General features: G+C 42.9%; 1 protein-coding gene across 1 annotated transcript in view; it reads right to left on the bottom strand.

The window, feature by feature from the left end:
- Nucleotides 1–10,293: 10,293 nt before the first annotated feature.
- Nucleotides 10,294–16,958, bottom strand: part of TRPM1 (transient receptor potential cation channel subfamily M member 1) — a 110,163-nt gene continuing 103,498 nt past the window's right edge. Inside the window, exon 27 of the mRNA XM_058290655.1 lies at nucleotides 10,294–13,141. Within this exon, the coding sequence (XP_058146638.1) occupies nucleotides 11,905–13,141 (1,237 nt within the window). The 3' untranslated portion in view covers nucleotides 10,294–11,904. The remainder of the gene's footprint in view (nucleotides 13,142–16,958) is intronic.

Raw genomic sequence — 16,958 nt, 5'->3', positions numbered from 1 at the left:
AAGTGATGGCGGTAGCAGTGGAAGAAGTGAAGTGGCTATACGTGATGTCTCCCACGCTATGTCATTGCCTGAGTGTATGGTCCTTTAAAATAAATATTAAGTAGCTTCAAAAATCTGTTTCTTGAGAGGTGGAACTATACTGCTAAGAAACTTTCAAATTATGAAACAATAATGAAAGGCAAGTGTTATTTAAAAATATGCCTATTCCTTCAGTATATGACCCCATCCCTTGAATCTGGGCTAGTCTAGGTGACTCATTGTAACCGATAGACTGCAATGGAAAGGATTCTACTTGCCTTCAAGGTCATAAAAAGCAATGAAACTTTCTGCTTGCTCACTGGGACCTCACTTCTAGAGCCCTGAATCACCATGTAGGAAATCTATTACTATGAGGCTGCCATGACATGAGGAACCCCAGGCTATGTGGAAAGGCTACAAATAGGTGTTCTAGTTGATAGTCTTAACTGAGGTTGAGAACTCAGCCAAGAGCCAGCATTAACTCTGGGACAGGGAGTGAAGATGTCTCTCGGGCAGGGCTTCTTAACCTTTTTTTTTTTTTAAATTGATGTCAACAAGTTTTTCTTTTTTTTTTTAAAGATTTATTTATTTATTTAATTCCTCCCCCCCCCCCCCCCCCCCCCCGTTTGTCTGTTCTTGGTGTCTGTTTGCTGCGTCTTGTTTCTTTGTCCGCTTCTGTTGTCGTCAGCGGCACGGGAAGTGTGGGCGACGCCATTCCTGGGCAGGCTGCTCTTTCTTTTCGCGCTGGGCGGCTCTCCTCACGGGCGCACTCCTTGCACGTGGGGCTCCCCCACGCGGGGGACACCCTTGCGTGGCACAGCACTCCTTGCGCGCATCAGCACTGCGCATGGCCAGCTCCACACGGGTCAAGGAGGCCGGGGTTTGAACCGCGGACCTCCCATATGGTAGACGGACACCCTAACCACTGGGCCAAAGTCCGTTTCCCTCTTAACCTTTTTTGTTCTACAGACGCCTTTGCCAGTCAGGTGAAAACCACGGACCCCCTTACTAAGTCCACACTATACTATGTATTATTTAATAAATATATCCCACCCACACTAACACATTCCCACAAAGAATAATGTGTTTTTGAATTTCAGTTCAGGCTCACACACCCCTTGTTAAAAACCCCTTCTCTAGATGGTCCCAGCCTCCAGCTGTTGAGTCACCTCCATTCAGTCTTCCAAGCTGATGCTCCAGACACCAAGGTGTAGAGATAGTGGTAGTCTGTCGTCAGCATGTACCTGGCTTGTGAGAATTGCTTGTTAACATCTCTTCCTAACCTCAGATTCAGTGATGTCATGGTGGTAATGTGGAATTGGCTGTGATAGTAGTATATGCACCACAGAAATTGGCAAGTGCTCTAAATCAAGGCATTCCTGCACTAACTTGTCTGAATTCCTGACCCAAAGGAGTCCATGAGCATAATAAAATGGGTGTTTTAAGTTACCAAGTTTTGGACTTATTTGTAATATGGCAATAGTAATTGAAAGAGCATGGCAGTGATTACTATTTTAAAAATAGTACTCACTTGTGAAAGGAGGGAAGTTGTTGAGATTGGAACTTCTGGGAGTTCTGGGGTGGCTGGCAAATTTTATTAATCTGGGTTTTATTACATGGATGTTCACCTTACAGTAATTAAGCTGTGTATTTGTTTTATTTTTACAATTAAAATTTTTAAAAAATAGTTTATTTTTATGTAGAAGATGTAGCGTGATGATTTCATTCCTCTTTATTTCCAATATGTGGCCAACAAAAATGCATTTTTAATATGGAATAACTATATGACAACATTAGTAGTTTAAATTTGAAACCTAAATTATGGAAGCCTATAGGAGCCTTATGGTGATGTGATACATATTAAGAGTGTAGGCGGCAGACTTGGCCCAGTGGTTAGGGCGTCCGTCTACCACATGGGAGGTCCACGGTTCAAACCCCGGGCCTCCTTGACCCGTGTGGAGCTGGCCCACGTGCAGTGCTGATGGGCGCAAGGAATGCCCTGCCACACAGGGGTGTCCCCCGCATAGGGGAGCCCCACGTGCAAGGAGTGCGCTCCGTAAGGAGAGCCGCCCAGCACGAAAGAAAGTGCAGCCTGCCCAGGAATGGCGCCGCACACACGGAGAGCTGACAGCAACAAGATGATGCAACAAAAAAAGAAACACAGGTTCCCGTCCCGCTGAAAACAACAGAAGTAGACAAGCGGCCAAAGAATACACAACAAATAGACACAGAGAACAGACAACCAGGGTGGGGGGGGGAGGGAGAGAAATACATAAATCTTTTAAAAAAAAAAAAAGAACGTAAGCCGTCATACAGTTTCAATGGAGAGAGCCACTTAAATGAGATCTTTTGATAGTTCAATTGTTAATTCCCTTGATTGAAATCCATAACAAGTTTACTTTATACCAAATATAACTCATTTAAAAGTGTGCCAGAGTTTATAGAAAATAAAAATAAAAACCTTCTTATTATGTTTCTTATATTTTATATAGAACAGAAATATGATTCTTATTTATTTACTAAGGCAGTTCTATATTAAATGCTTTCAACAAATGCAGTGTTCCTATTTTAATGTATGAATCACTGCTAGATTCAATTAGAATATTAGTTCCTAATATTCAGTTCCCCATATTTAGACAAAAAAATTGTAATAACATTGGAATAATAATGTAATAACAAGTAATCTGGCCAGTGCCCTACATAAAAGGCCTTTAGTGAATTATATTGTGTTGGTATAGAGCATAAACAGTTATGTTCTATGATTTAAGGTGTGCCAGAAAGGCCATACCTCGCAAGAACAGTTGGCCCTGCCACAGGGTCTGAAATCCCATGATTAGAATTTACTCATTAGGATTTGTAAGATGAATATCCTTAGAAAAAAATTACATCAAAGTCGCATTTAGCCAGTACCTTCACAGGGGATGAGTTAAACAAATCTCAGCCACACATGTGAGTAGACTTAGGTTCCACACCTGACCAGGTAGAAGAGGCCTCGGAAGCGTGCTGTGTAATGAATAGGGGAGCAGAGAGTTCCAAAGGTGGGTGTTTCCTTCTTCAGACAAGCTCCGTTGAGCTTCAGAGGTTCTCCAGCTTGTTCTAAGAGGTCTTCTTTGCCTAGAATGTGGTAAAGGGTTAAATGTTTTCTTGACAGCAAGTTGAAAGACTTAAGAATGAGGTGAAATGTAATGGGTTCAGCAGCCTGGTCATCAGGGTGGCAGAGTGAGATGCTCCAGGGCTCTATCCCTTCACAGAAGCTTTAAGCAACACACAAGACCTGGCAGAACCATCTTTCTCAAAGCTCCAGGAAACAGTTAAAGGGTTACAAAGGGAAAGCACCAAATCAAGAAAAAGGCAACTTAAAAGCAGTTGCCACGTGGCTGCCTACATTTTTCAAAACTCACCAAACTGCTTCTTGAAATGCACACATTTTATTCTTTGTAAAATATATGTCAATAGAGTTGATTTTTAAAATTAAAAAAAAAAAAAAACAGTAGGAAAACCCTGTGGCACCTTGGCTGGACCCCCTCCCCGTGTCCTCATGCGCTCAGTGCAGAACCGGTTCATGCGCCCTTTAAGGGCCCCTGGTTCTGGTTCTGGAGAGGGCAGAGTATTCCCTCGTGCACATGCTGGGAGCATGTATGTCTGTGCCAGACTGTCTTGTGGTGTCCAAAGGACTGAACCAGGTTAGCTCGCCATCCCAGAGCTTGCTCTGCCTGTAGAAGGCAGCTCACAGAGCTCCCCCACAAAACGCTTTAGGAGAATAGTCAAATCACAGCTGCTTAGGACAAAGGCTTGCTGACTTGGACATATAGAACAGTGCCTAGGATGATGAAGTGCAATTTCCTAGGGAAGAAGGGCCATTCAGAGCTCTGTAATTGGGGAAATTTCTAGGGCCATGCATGTATACTTAGGACAAGAAAAGATGAGGGAGAACCCTATACTTTTGCCTTAAGCTAATCTCTATATTTATTGTTAGGACAGGTAGACTCTGAGGGAGATCACTTGTACAAGAAATCTGCAAAGACTGAGAAGGGTAGATTTTCTTTTTCTTTCTTTCTTTTCTCTCTTTTCTGTCTTTTCTTTCTTCAGCTTCTGGCATTCAAGGAAATCCCTATCATAACACTAGCTGGATACAAGCCTAAGGAACAGATACCTCAAATGTCTACATTTCAGAGATAACACGTTAAAATATCAAAATGTTCAGATTGCAACAAAAGGTTACAGAACATTCAAAGAAACAAGAAATGATGGTTCCTGCAAAGAAGCAGATAAAGAAATGGAAACCATCAACAAGAAAGAATAGAACCTGGATGTGTTAGACAAAGACTTTTAAGAAGTGGTCCTAAATATGCTCAAAGAGCTAAAGGAAAGAATGGTCAAAGAAATAAAATCTGGAAAATAATAGATGAACACAAAGAGAATGTTAATAAAGAGAAGTCATGAAATGACACCAAACAGAGCTGAAGATCACAATAACAGAAATAAAAAATTCCCTAGAGGAGTTCAACAAGATTGGAGCTGGCTGAAGAAAGATCAGTGAACCTAATGATAAGAAAATTGGAATTGTTCAGTCTGAGGAACAGAAAGAACAAAGAATGAAGAAAAGTGAACAAAGCCTGAGAGACCTATGTAGGATACCATCAAAGTGAACCCATATATGCATTGGAATCCAAGAAGTAGAAGAAAGAGAGAAAGAGACAGAAAGAATAGTTGAAGTGACCACTGAAAACTTCCCAAATTCAATGAAAAACATGAATATACATATCCAATAAGCTCAACCAACTCCAAACAAGCTAAACCCAAATAAACACACACATAAAGTGTCACGAGAGAAGCAATGTGTTTTGTACAAGGGAACCGTAGTAAAACAGAGTGCTAATTTCTCAGGGAAACCATGGAGGCAAGAAGGCAGTGAGATGGCATATTTAAAGTACTGAAAGGAAAAAATTACCAACCAAGAATTCCGTATTCAGCAAAACTGTCTTTCGAAAATAGGAGATTAAGATATTCCCAGATAAATAAGAGCCAAGAGGAGTTCATCACCACTGGACTGGCCATACAGTTAATGCTAAAGGGAGTTCTTCAGGTTGAAAGGAAAGGGCACTAGTAAGGCTCTCTGGTAAGAGCAATGACATGGGTAAATATAAATGCCACTTCTCTTGTATTCTTGATGTGTAATCCCACTTTTTACTCCTACAGCACCTAAAAATGCAAATGCATAAAAAGCAATGATAAATCATTGTTTTTGGACTTTTAATGTATAAATATGTAATTTGTGACAAGAACTACATAAAGGTAGGGGACAATGAACTGTAGAAACAGTGTGTATATGCTACTTAAGTTAAATTCAATGACCCAATTGAGATTTTTTTAGATTTAGGATGTTAAATTTAAGACCAATGGTAACCACAAAGAAAATATTGGAAAAATATGTGCAGAAATAAATGAGAAGGGATTCTGAAGGGTTCACTGTGAAAATGGCTGAAACACCAAAATAGATAATTCTTCAAGTGAGATGTGCATACACATGCATGGAATATTATTCAGCCCTAAAAAGGAATGAAGTTCTGATACCTGCTCCAATGTGGATGAAACTTGAAGACATCAGATTGAGTGAAATAAGTCAGACACAAAGGGGCAATGTTTTAGTCTGCTAAGGCTGCCAATACAAAATACCAAAAATGGTATGGTTTTTAAAAGGAATTTGTTAAGGTAAAAGCTTACAGTTCTGTGGCTGTGAAAATGTCCGACTCAAGGCATCATCAGAGATATTTCTCGCCAGAGGATGGCTGCTGGTTGAATCCTGGACTCCTGCCACTTGGCAAAGCCGAATGGTGACTTCTGCGCGCTTTAGGCCTTGTCTGCTGATTCTAGCCTCCGGCCTCTCTTTCAGCTTCTCAGGGCTCATCTGTCTCCTGCAATCCTCTCTCTCGCATGGCAGGGTCAAAGTGTGTATCTCCTTTCAGTTCTCAGTTTATATAAGACCCCAGCAAGAGGACAGAAACCAAACCTGGGTCACACCGCACTGACATGATCCAATCAAAGGTCCTAAAATGATTGATTAAAAGTGATCTAATCACAAGATCCTTTAACTGAGTCTACTACAGTCAAAGGACCCCACACTCACAGGAATGGATTAGTTTAAGAACACTGCCTTTTCTGGGATTCACACAAAAAAATTCCAACTATCACAGACATATTATATAATCCCACTAAATACCTAGATTATGTAAATTCATAGAGACAGAAAGGAGAGTACAAGTTACTGGTGCTGGGGAGGAGGAAGAAAGGGGAGTTAATTCATAATGGCCATAGAACTTCTGATTGGGTTAATGGGAAAGTTCTGGTAACAGTATGAGAGTAGCATAACATTAAGAATGTGATTAATTCCACTGATTTGTATGTTTGGGGGAATGGTTGAGCTCAGAAATTTCATGTTGTATATATGTTTCCACATTGGAAAAAAAGAGAGATTAAAGAATAACAACAACTAAAGGCAATATACATGATCCTGGACTGGATCTAATAAAGGAGGAGAAAATGCCCAAAAGCACATTATTGGAACATATGAAAAAATTGGAATATAGACTGTAAGTTTTACATCAATGTTAAATTTCGTGAACTTGACAATAGTTCTTAAGGTGATTACATAAGTGAATACCCTTGTTCGTAGGAATTGCCCAGGGAAGCATTAAATGTATACAACATATTAGGTTGGTGCAAAAGGAATTGTGGTTTTGCACTGTGAATTTTAAATCATTATGACTAAGCTCAAATACATCTTTATTAATCAAAATAGGAACCATTACAATCAATACATTTTTGTCAATGAGAAATAAGTTTCCGTAGCTTAAAAATCTGTGCTTCAGGATTAGACAAACTCTTGGAAAGCATTTTCTGCATCCTGCTGGTTGTGGAAGCATTTTCCCTGCAAAAAGTTGTGAAGATGCTTGAAGAAGTGGTAATTGGTTGGCAAGAGATCAGGTGACTATGGCAGATAAGGCAAAACTTCAAGCCCAATTCATTCAACTTTTGAAGCATTGGTTGTGCAACGTGCAGTCAGGCATTGTCGTGGAAAAGATTGGGCCCTTTCTGCTGACCAATGCTGGCTGCAGGCATTGCAGTTTTCGGTGCATCTCATCAATTTACTGAGCATACTTCTCAGATGTCATGGTTTCACTGGGATTCAGAAAGCTGTAGTGGAGCAGACCGGCTGCAGACCAGTGACCATGATCTTTTTTGGTGCAAGTTTGGCTTTGGGAAGTACTTTGGAGCTGCTTCTCGGTCCAACCACTGAGTGGTCATGATCGATTGTCATATAGAATCCACTTTTCGTCTCACTTCACAATCCAATCAAGAAATGGTTCCTGTTGTTGTGTAGAATAAGAGAAGACACTTCAAAATGATGATTTTTTAAATTTTTGGTCAGCTCATGAGGCATCCACTTATCAAACTTTTCCACCTTTCTAACTTGCTTCAAATTCCAAGTGATCACAGAATGGTCGATGTTGAGTTCTTTGGCAACTTCGTGTGTAGTTGTAAGAGGATCAGCGTCAATGATTGCTCTAATTGGTCGTTGTCAACTTCCGATGGCCGGCCACTACGCTCCTCATCTTCAAGGCTCACGTCTCCTTTGCAAAACTTGAACCACCACTGCACTGTATGTTCATTAGCATTTCCTGGCCAAAGGTGGTGATGTTGTGAGTTGTCTCCCCTGCCTTATGACCCATTTTGAACTCAAATAAGAAAATCACTTAAATTTGCTTTTTGTCTAATATCATTTAAATAAACATCAAGTACTAAGTATTAGAAAAAAAATAAACTGAGAAATGCACATTAAAATGATGTATAACATAACCACATTTATTTAAGAATGTATTCCAATATCAAATGGCAAATTTCAGCATTGCAAAACTGCAATTACTTTTGCACCAACTAAAACTCTGAAATGTTTAGAAAATAGATTAATATAGAAAGAAATAGATAGATGGATAGATAGAATGCTGCAACAAATATGGCAGTACCTTAAAAGTTGGTGGATCTGGGTAGCTGGGTGGGGAATAAATTGGAGTTCTCTGTATAGGACTGGTATTTTCTTTGTAACTGTCCTGTCAGTTTGAAATTATTTCAAAATAAAATTTAAAAAAGAACTTAATAACAATGCTGGAACAACCCAAATTGCCAACAATCAGGGAGTGGTTTATAAATTATAACACACCCATATATTTGAGTGTTGTATCACAATTAAACTTGTTTTCAAACATTCCAAATGATGTGCGCATGATAGAATGTTGAGAGAAAGAAGAGTATACATGTTCTGTGGGCGCGCATGGGGAGCCCTTGGGTTGGTGGCAATGTTCTATTTCCTGGCCTCAGTGAAAGCTATATGGTCCTTGACTTTGTTTTATAAATATGTTTTACGTATTTTCTAATGTATGCTGGAAATAAAAGATTTTTAAAATTTTTTTATTTTATTCTTGGATACAAGATTTTTAAAGGGAAAAAAGGTTATGGGTTAAGCATTGGGTCAAATATACATTTGGATTGATTAGTCTCAATTTAGGGATATGTAAATAGTAATTTTATTTTAAAAATAAATGTTATTCATTAAATTTCAAAGCCTCAATACCCAAATAATGACATATCAATCCTTTTTGATAAAGTTCAGCTCAGTGAAGAAATTCTTATCCGATTATTAAAAGCTCAATATCCTTTTGAGGAAGAAGGTTCAATCACATTTAGATCTCAGCTTCTCTGACCCCAGCATTCAGCATAGCTGCGGCGCGGCGCTGTTGAGCAGGAAGCCATCATCTCTCTCTCCCTCTCCGACCCCCTGCTCCCTTGCTAGCTTGTGGTAGTGTGAGTCTGCACCCCTGATGAGATTGGAAGTGGGGTATCATTTTTTGGATCATCTCTCTCTTCTGTTTGACATGGCTCTCCACCATCCCACCACCAATTTCCAGCTCCTCTATCCAATGGTTCTTTCTAGATGCGCGGTACTTCACTGAATTCTTGAATCAATAACCCCAGGCAATTGTCAGTGGGCCCTACTTTGGAATTTGTGCTCCTGAGTTGATGAAGTTGGACTCAGATGTGACCTTTCCACACATGCCTCTTCTGTCACTTTTACTGAACCTGTGGTTGGTGCTGGGGTTGGTGTATGCACAGGAGACTTGAATCTCTGGACTGCCCATGTGCTAGCTGGGCCCTGAGCCTCAGCAGAGTTGCAGCATCTACTCTCTGGTTCATTGGACTTACCTGGTCAGCTAACAGGGAGGTGAAGATGGTCAACCACCACACCAGGGAACCGAGAATACCTTCAACTGCAAGCAGGAGAATCACATCCATCAGCCAGGTGGGATGGAAGCCCCCTCTAGATTTAGGGGTGGAGTGGACATTGCCATCCCAGAGTCCTCAGGATGGAGGAATAAAAATATGGATTAGAGTGGGCTTACTGATATTCTACTATAGAACTATGTGACTATAGCAATGGCAGAAATTGTAGCATCGAAGTGGAGAAAGTAGCCACGGTAGTCACTGAGGCAGGGAGAGGGAAGAAGAGATGTGATGTGGGGGCATTTTCTGGACTTGGAGTTGTCCTAAATGATATTGCAGGGACAGATGCTGGACATTATATATCCTGCCACAACCCATTGAATGTACTGGGTTGAGAGTGTGAACTACAATGTAAACTATAATCCATGCAGTGCAGCAGTGCTCCAAAATGTATTCACCAAATGCAATGAATGTGCCATGATGATGATGAAAGAGGTTGTTGATGTGGGAGGAGTGGGGCTGTGGGGGGTGGGGTATGTGGGAACCTCTTATATTTTTAAATTTTAACATTTTTTGTGATCTATGTATCTTTTAAAAAAAGACAATTAAAATTTTTTTTAAAATTAAAAAAAAACAGGCCAGAGGGTGGGTTCTGGAGTGTTCCAGAAACCCCCTGAAACCTCACGAGATGCTGTTGGGGGATGGTGAGGGCCCGGGGTCCAACTCTAACCTTCGTGGGTGGTGGGGACCTCTGATCCGGACACTCACTGCCCCCTGACTCTTCGAATAGACTGGAGTGGTGGCACCAGTGGGCTGCCTTTAAGGCTCCCAAATAGAACCTCCCCCAGGACCCCGCATGGAAGCCCAGCACTGTGGTGGATGTGTACTGAAGTCACAGGTTGAATTGCAACACCAGGAGCTGCCTCTGTGGTTCGTGACAATTCCCACTGTAAATTTTAGCTGCAACTTTACGCAAAAAAATTGTGTAAGTCAGAAGTATGATTAATTTGTGTTTATTATCAAAGACTATATGACAGCAGGAAAACACATTGGATATTTTTATACATTGAAACTCATGGGCCACTACAATATTAGGGTCTGATGTTTGGTCTGATGAAGCTGCTACAACAGCACCCGTTAATCTGTACTCGTGGTTGTCACTGCACACTTCCTGCCCTGTTATGGCTTCCCTGTATCTGAGCCCCTTATGGTCAGTCTACCCCAACCCCAACTAGCTCCAGTCGGTTTTCATGGACTCCCTGAGTCCTCTCTTGCCCACTCCCTATTAACTGTTACTAAAAGTAACCTATCCAAGGAAAACGCCATATTTTACATGCTTAGGCTGCCATTTTTCTGGTCGTGCAATGTATGCCTTTCTAAGTAGAATACCTGTGCCCTCAGGTTAGTGCTGGTGCTTCGAGACACGCTCGCTCCTCCTGATCACGTGAAAGTGACATGGGAGGGAGAAAGAATTGTGCTTTGCTCCTGTCTCCTTGCTGGTCGACCTCACAATAAAAACCCTTTACTCAAAATCCCAATGTCATAGTTTTGGCTTCTGTGCATGTGTGGCAGTGAACCCTTGCTCAGTAACAATATCATTGTGCACTATTTTATTTTTGCTGTGTAATTAAAAAAAATATTTGTTGAGTTCTTCATAAAGGCTTACCAGATTGTACTCTCTAAACCAAGGGTAGGCAAAGTAAACTACTGTCCTTTGAGCTGGCACTAAAGAAAATTATGTTTATGGCTCCTTTCTGCTTCTCACTGTTTTTTTAGTTAATTATTTTTAAAGAAGCTTTAAATTACATGAATGTTACATAAAAATTATAGGGGATTCCCATAACCCCCTCCCCCTCCCCTTGCTTCTCACTTCTTGCATCTCAAAAAATTGTTTTGTCCTGTTCCCCTCGCTTTTCTCCTTCCCACCCCATTCCATGTTTGCTTTCTTTTTAATTGCTCTTTCTTGCTTAGTTACTTACTCTGTAAGTGACCCATTGATGGCTCTCAAAAAGCATTTGTTAGGCTACTTGGTTTCCTCAGAAATAAAGAGAGTATAGAATCTTGTATATTGAGTCATCAATTTATCTCGATTGGAGCATTGCCACTTTTATTTGTGTTGATTCCAGCTAAAAACACTGTTTACTAACATATGCTAGCAAAATATGTACACATCAGCAGTGCGCGTGGGCCAGCTCCACACGGGTCAAGGAGGCCCGGGGTTTGAACCGTGGACCTCCCATGTGGTAGACGGACGCTCTATCCATTGGGCCAAGTCCACTTCCCTGTACATAACATTTTTAAAATATAATTTTTATTGAAGTATATCATTCATACATGAACATGCATAAACGATAAGTGCAGAGTGAAAGTTGTGAACTTACAAAACAAACATGCATGTCATCATGCAGAGCTCCCATAGATCACCCCACCACCAACACTTTGCATTGTTGTGAGACATTTGTTACAAACTAAAGTTTAGTGCATTACGTTTTAAGTTAACAGTAAGTCTAAATTACCAAACATTGTCAAAGAAAACATTTTCAAAAATTTCAGATGTTTAAATGGCCAGGATAACCTATTAGTGGTTTTGAGATAAAAATCAAAGAAACATTAGTGTTCAGTTTCTGAGGACATTCTCTCTTGCTTGACCTTTGGTTCGCCTGGTGTAGTTCCAGGCACAACTGCTAGGTTACTGGCACTGCTGGCATGTCCGCAGCTGTCTGATTTGCCCTGGATGGATTTAGCCTTCTTAGGGTGACCATGGAAACTTTTAGACTTTGTAGATGGGACTCCAAAAGTTGGGTCTGGTTTCATGGACAGTAGGTTTCCTTTTCCGGTTCTGTCAGCGAGAACGAGGGATAAACGGGCGATTTGCGGGGCTGTTTCAGGAACACAGTTTTCATCTTCAGCATCTGTAAGGTGCCCTTTGTGCTCGGCTTGCCCTGCAGCTTCAGACGCAAGGGAAGGACTCTCTGTGCTGCGAGAACGGGGCATCTTCTGAAGGCGACAGGTCCGCTCTGCCGTCCGCTGTTGTCCCATGGAGGCCCGTGCTGGGCCTGATGTGGAGCTGGAGTCTGCACCCTGGTTGTTGGCGCCGCTGGACAGCTTTCTTCCATGGGAACACACAAAGCTTCTGGACATTCTCGTTTTAGAAGCCTTGAAAGCTTCATCAGGGTAAGAGTGTGTGATTTTCGTTTCTCCCAGGGGATAGGGAACGGTGCCTTCTAAATTTGTCCTTTCCACTGCTAGCTGAGTGCTTTGAAAATCTGATTTGTTCTGCCCATGCGCAGCATCTGTCTGACTTACACTGGAAGACGTGGTTTCTTCTCTCTTTGAGCTTGTCCGCCTTCCACTGTCTTCGGATGAAACTCCAGTGTCTGGTCCTCGTGTGGGCGCGTTGTCCGGTGCAGGTCCAGTGCTGTCTGGGGTCGCCCTCACACAGGTGCCCTGACTCTCTGCGGCCACGCGCAGCTGTGCGTCCCGCTCTTCCTTCATACGGAAAGAACAGGCTCCTTTTCTTAGCCCGGTCGCTGATGGCATGGAGGGAGAAGGATCCTCGCATGGTAACTCTTCCCTGTTCAGGGGACACCTGTATGCGCTGTAGCCGTCCGCACTGTTAACGCTGCCGCGCCTTAGCAGGTGCGTTGGCTCAGAGTCAGACGGAGCGTGGCATGGCGTCTGTAGCAGGTCGGTCTTGCTGATTCCGGGGAGGTTTTCAAGAGCTTTTGCCATTCTGCTAGAAAGTTCTTCTAGCTGAGAAAGTCGGAGGTCAACAGTCTGTAGAGAGGCTTTCGTGAAGTTTTCTCTTTCATGGATTTCTTCCAAACTCATTGACATATTTTCAACTCTGGAGAATAGAAAGGGATAGATTTATGAACCTGAGATTAAATATCAAAAATACAAAGCTAAAGTGATTTTTAATCTTTTAAGAATCGTATTTGCAGACTTCACATAGCCCTAATATAAATAATAAAAGCCACCATGATGACCCTCAGGAGATGACGGGAGTAAAAGCTAACACAGATCCTGCTTACTACTCACCAGTTTTGCTCTAAGCACCTTATATATTCATTAACATGCTTCAGTTCTCAGCTAATTAACTCTCACAAGAGCCATAAGAGGTAGGTGCTATTATCATCCCCGTTTTACAGATGAGGAAATTAAGGCATGGAAAGTGTAAGTAATTTGCCCGAGGTCACGTGGCTGCCAAGCCCTGCAGTTGGGATTTTGCTTCACTTTTGGTTTGTTATTGGGTACATCAACCTGCCTCTAATTTAGGTGTGTTTTTTTGTTTGTTTGTTTTTTTAGCTTTTGAAGTTTTTTGCTGTTTTTTTTTTTTTGAGTTTTGAATTTTGACTCTAGCCATCAGCAATTCAATTAATGGTTATGATGACAAAAGAAATAAATGGCAAACCTAATTCGAACTTCAGACAAAGGATTCAGAAAATGAATCAATAATTAATTTCAGATGATTGGATGGTTTACTTAAGGGACAATAAGTCACTTAATTGTCTGAAGAATACCCGTAATTTAAAATTGCTCATTACATTTAATAAATTAGTCCTGCCTTAATGAGGTTACACAAAATAAAAGAGATCATGACAGGTTGTAAATGTGTGCTGCCAGACTTTATTTTAACTCCGAGAAGACCAGGTAACAGCCTGTGAAACCACGACGTTGCCTGGACTAAAATTCCCCGTGTGGACCACGTTTCCAGAGGAGGTGCAGCGTGAATTCTTTCCATCGGTTCATGAAAATTTAACTCTAAGAGGCAGCTAGCCCGGCCGAGGACCTGGGCTAGCCTTCTGAAAGCTGAATTTGCCTGGGGGGGCGGGAGCGTGGGCGCCCTGGCTCCCAGCTGGGGGTCTCTGGGTTCCCTGAACTGGGCAGTGTGCTGTCGGTGCCAGAAGGTCCGGCGCTGTGTGACGGTGAACTCCGTGGCCCGAGTCCTGCTCCTCACGCTCCTCACTTTTCTCCCCCTCGGTCTCACCTTAGGGACGTAGAGACGGCCCCTGGCGCGGCTTGCCTTGCTGTCCTCTCCGCCAGGCCTCTGTGCAGAGCCGGCGCCTGCCGCCACCTGCTCTCCTCACTGGCCGCAGGATGTCCCGCCAGCTGCCTCTGTCTTCCGCTTGGGGCTCCAGGGGCTCCCAGCCGCTTGCTGCGGCCCCGCCCCGCCCCACCTCCCTCCAGCCCAGGGCCTGGTGACAGCCGAGCCCCCGCAGCGAGGGCCCTCGGCTTGGAACACTCCTCCTGTGGTGGCAGGACCACTATGCATGTGCTCCTTAGGAAGCCACCTGGTCTGAGCAGGAAGGCTCTGGCTTCCTGGAAGTTTGCCATCAGGAGGACCAAACTGGCCCTGGAGAAGTCCTGGTTTCCTTTTTATTTTTGTAAGTTTTTAAAAATTCTTTTTCGGTTTCCTTTCTTTGTAGTGTCCCTCACTACAGGCTGGCAGGGCTCTCTCTCCTCCTGCACGTCAGGGGCTTTCCGTCCTTGCGAGTGGGCTCGGCTTCCCTGGGTTGGAGGCGTGGCTCTCGAATGCCCCAGAGCCACTGCCTGTCGGCTTCTGTACTGACACCGCACTGCCCAGTGCAAACCTGAGATGCTTAAGGAACCTTACGTTACAGGATAATGCAGCTGGGCAAACTTTACATGTACATAAACTGGTGAAATAGAGAGGAGCATCTGTCCTCCCAAAGATTTTCTGCTTCTCTGCTTGTTTTTTAAATTACTTTAGTCCGCGAACAGCACTGCCAGCCCCTCACACAGAGAAGGAGCCTCAGAGCCATCTGATTCTTTCACCCCCATACCTGCTCCCTCACTCCCATCCACTTAGTTACCAGTTCTGTCAGGAATGGGAAACCTCCTTTGGGGGCCCTTGAGTCTGCTACCCCCTCTGCCGCCGTGAACTGAGGCTGAGAAGAAACCTGCCCACTAGCATCAGAGGCTTGTTTCAAGCTTATGAACGTGGCACAGCAACGTCAAATCAAGGGCAGTTGTACTTTTTTTAAAAAAAGATTTGTTTTATTTATTTCTCTCCCCTTCCTCTCTACCCCCCTGAGTTGTCTGCTCTCTGTGTCCATTCGCTGTGTGTTCTGTGTCTGCTTGCATTCTTGTCAGCAGCACTGGGAATCTATGTTTCTTTTTGTTGCATCAGCTCTCCGTGTGTGTGGCACCGTTCCTGGGCAGGCTATACTTTCTTTTGCGCTGGGCGGCTCTCCTTACAGGCGCACTCCTTGCGCGTGGGGCTCCCCTACGCGGGGGACACCCCTGTGTGGCAGCGCACTCCTTGTGCACATCAGCACTGCACATGGGCCAGCTCCACACAGGTCAAGGAGGCCTGGGATTTGAACTGCGGACCTCCCATGTGGTAGGCGGACACCCTATCCATTGAGCCACATCTGCTTCCCTGTACTGACTTTATAGCTGGTGTGAAAGAGAAAAAATGAGTTCAAGTCCACCTACACCTGAAATGATCAACACAGCAGACAGGCTCCTTCACTAACTAGGTCTTGTAACTTTCCACAGGGACTAGAAATGTCTTCCTCAAACCTTGGGATGGGCACAAACGGTGGCTGACATTTCAGATGGGTAGAGACAGCCTTTCCAGGAAACAGTTTGAGGAGAGTCCTGTAGCTGTTTCCATTTAATGGCAGGAAAACTTGTAAGAGAAATCTATCATTTATGATAGAGCTCAGAGTGAGATGACTAATCAGCAAACAAGTAATTTGTTTAGTTTCCTAAGTCTTAGATTCAGCTTTCTTATCAGCAGAGTAAGATATTGTCCAGCGCAGCATGTAATACAAAAGTATTGTAGCTCCAAGTGATTTGCTTTATTTTTCCCTTTAATTAAACTTGATTCCCTCTTAAAGACCTATTTCTAATATCATAGTTTCTTTTTAACTCACTATACAGTACACTGATTTTTCTCTTTTGTTGTACGGTTCTATGAGTTTTAACACATGTATAGATTTTTGAAATTTTCCATGGTCAGAACACAGAGTAGTCCAATCACCCCCAAAATTCTCTCTGCTCTCCCTTTACGGTCATACTCTCCTCCACCCCAGCCTCTTGGGACTGCTGAAAAGTCTCCATTCACCAAAGCTTTACCTTTTTGACGATGCCCTATTAGCGGAGTCATATAGTATGTGACCTTTGAGAGTGGCGTCTTTCACCCAGCATGATGCCTTCTAGATTCACGCCAAGTGTTGTCTCTATCAATACTGCATTCCTTTCTTGCTGGGTTGTTCTCTGTTGTACGGCTATACCACAGTTGTTTCCTCCAATGGCCAGGTGAAGGGCATGTGGGTTGTGTCTATTTCTGATTTGTGTACAGACCTGGTGTTAACATAAGTTTTCATTTCTAATTGAGGATAAATACTCAGAAGAGGGATTACTGGCTCACACGGTAAGGTTCCATTTGATTTTGTGAGAAACTGGTAAACCATTTTCCAGAGTGGGGGGCTGTTTTGTACTCCTGCCAGCAGTGGAGGAGAGCTCCAGCTGCTCTGTGTCACTGTCTCACGGGTGTCCCTATTTTAGCCATTGTCGTAGGTGTGTAGCAGAATCCCACAATGGTTTTAGTTTCCTTTTCCTAATGCTGACGATGTTGAGCACCTTCTCAAATGCTTGTTTGCTAATCTATGTCCTTTCTAGTGGAGTGTCCA

The sequence above is a fragment of the Dasypus novemcinctus genome, chromosome 3 (assembly GCF_030445035.2).
Source record: "Dasypus novemcinctus isolate mDasNov1 chromosome 3, mDasNov1.1.hap2, whole genome shotgun sequence".
In the NCBI taxonomy this organism is placed as follows: domain Eukaryota; kingdom Metazoa; phylum Chordata; class Mammalia; order Cingulata; family Dasypodidae; genus Dasypus; species Dasypus novemcinctus.
Note: the sequence above shows the minus strand (reverse complement) of the source record. Positions and strands in the feature narration are given on the sequence as shown.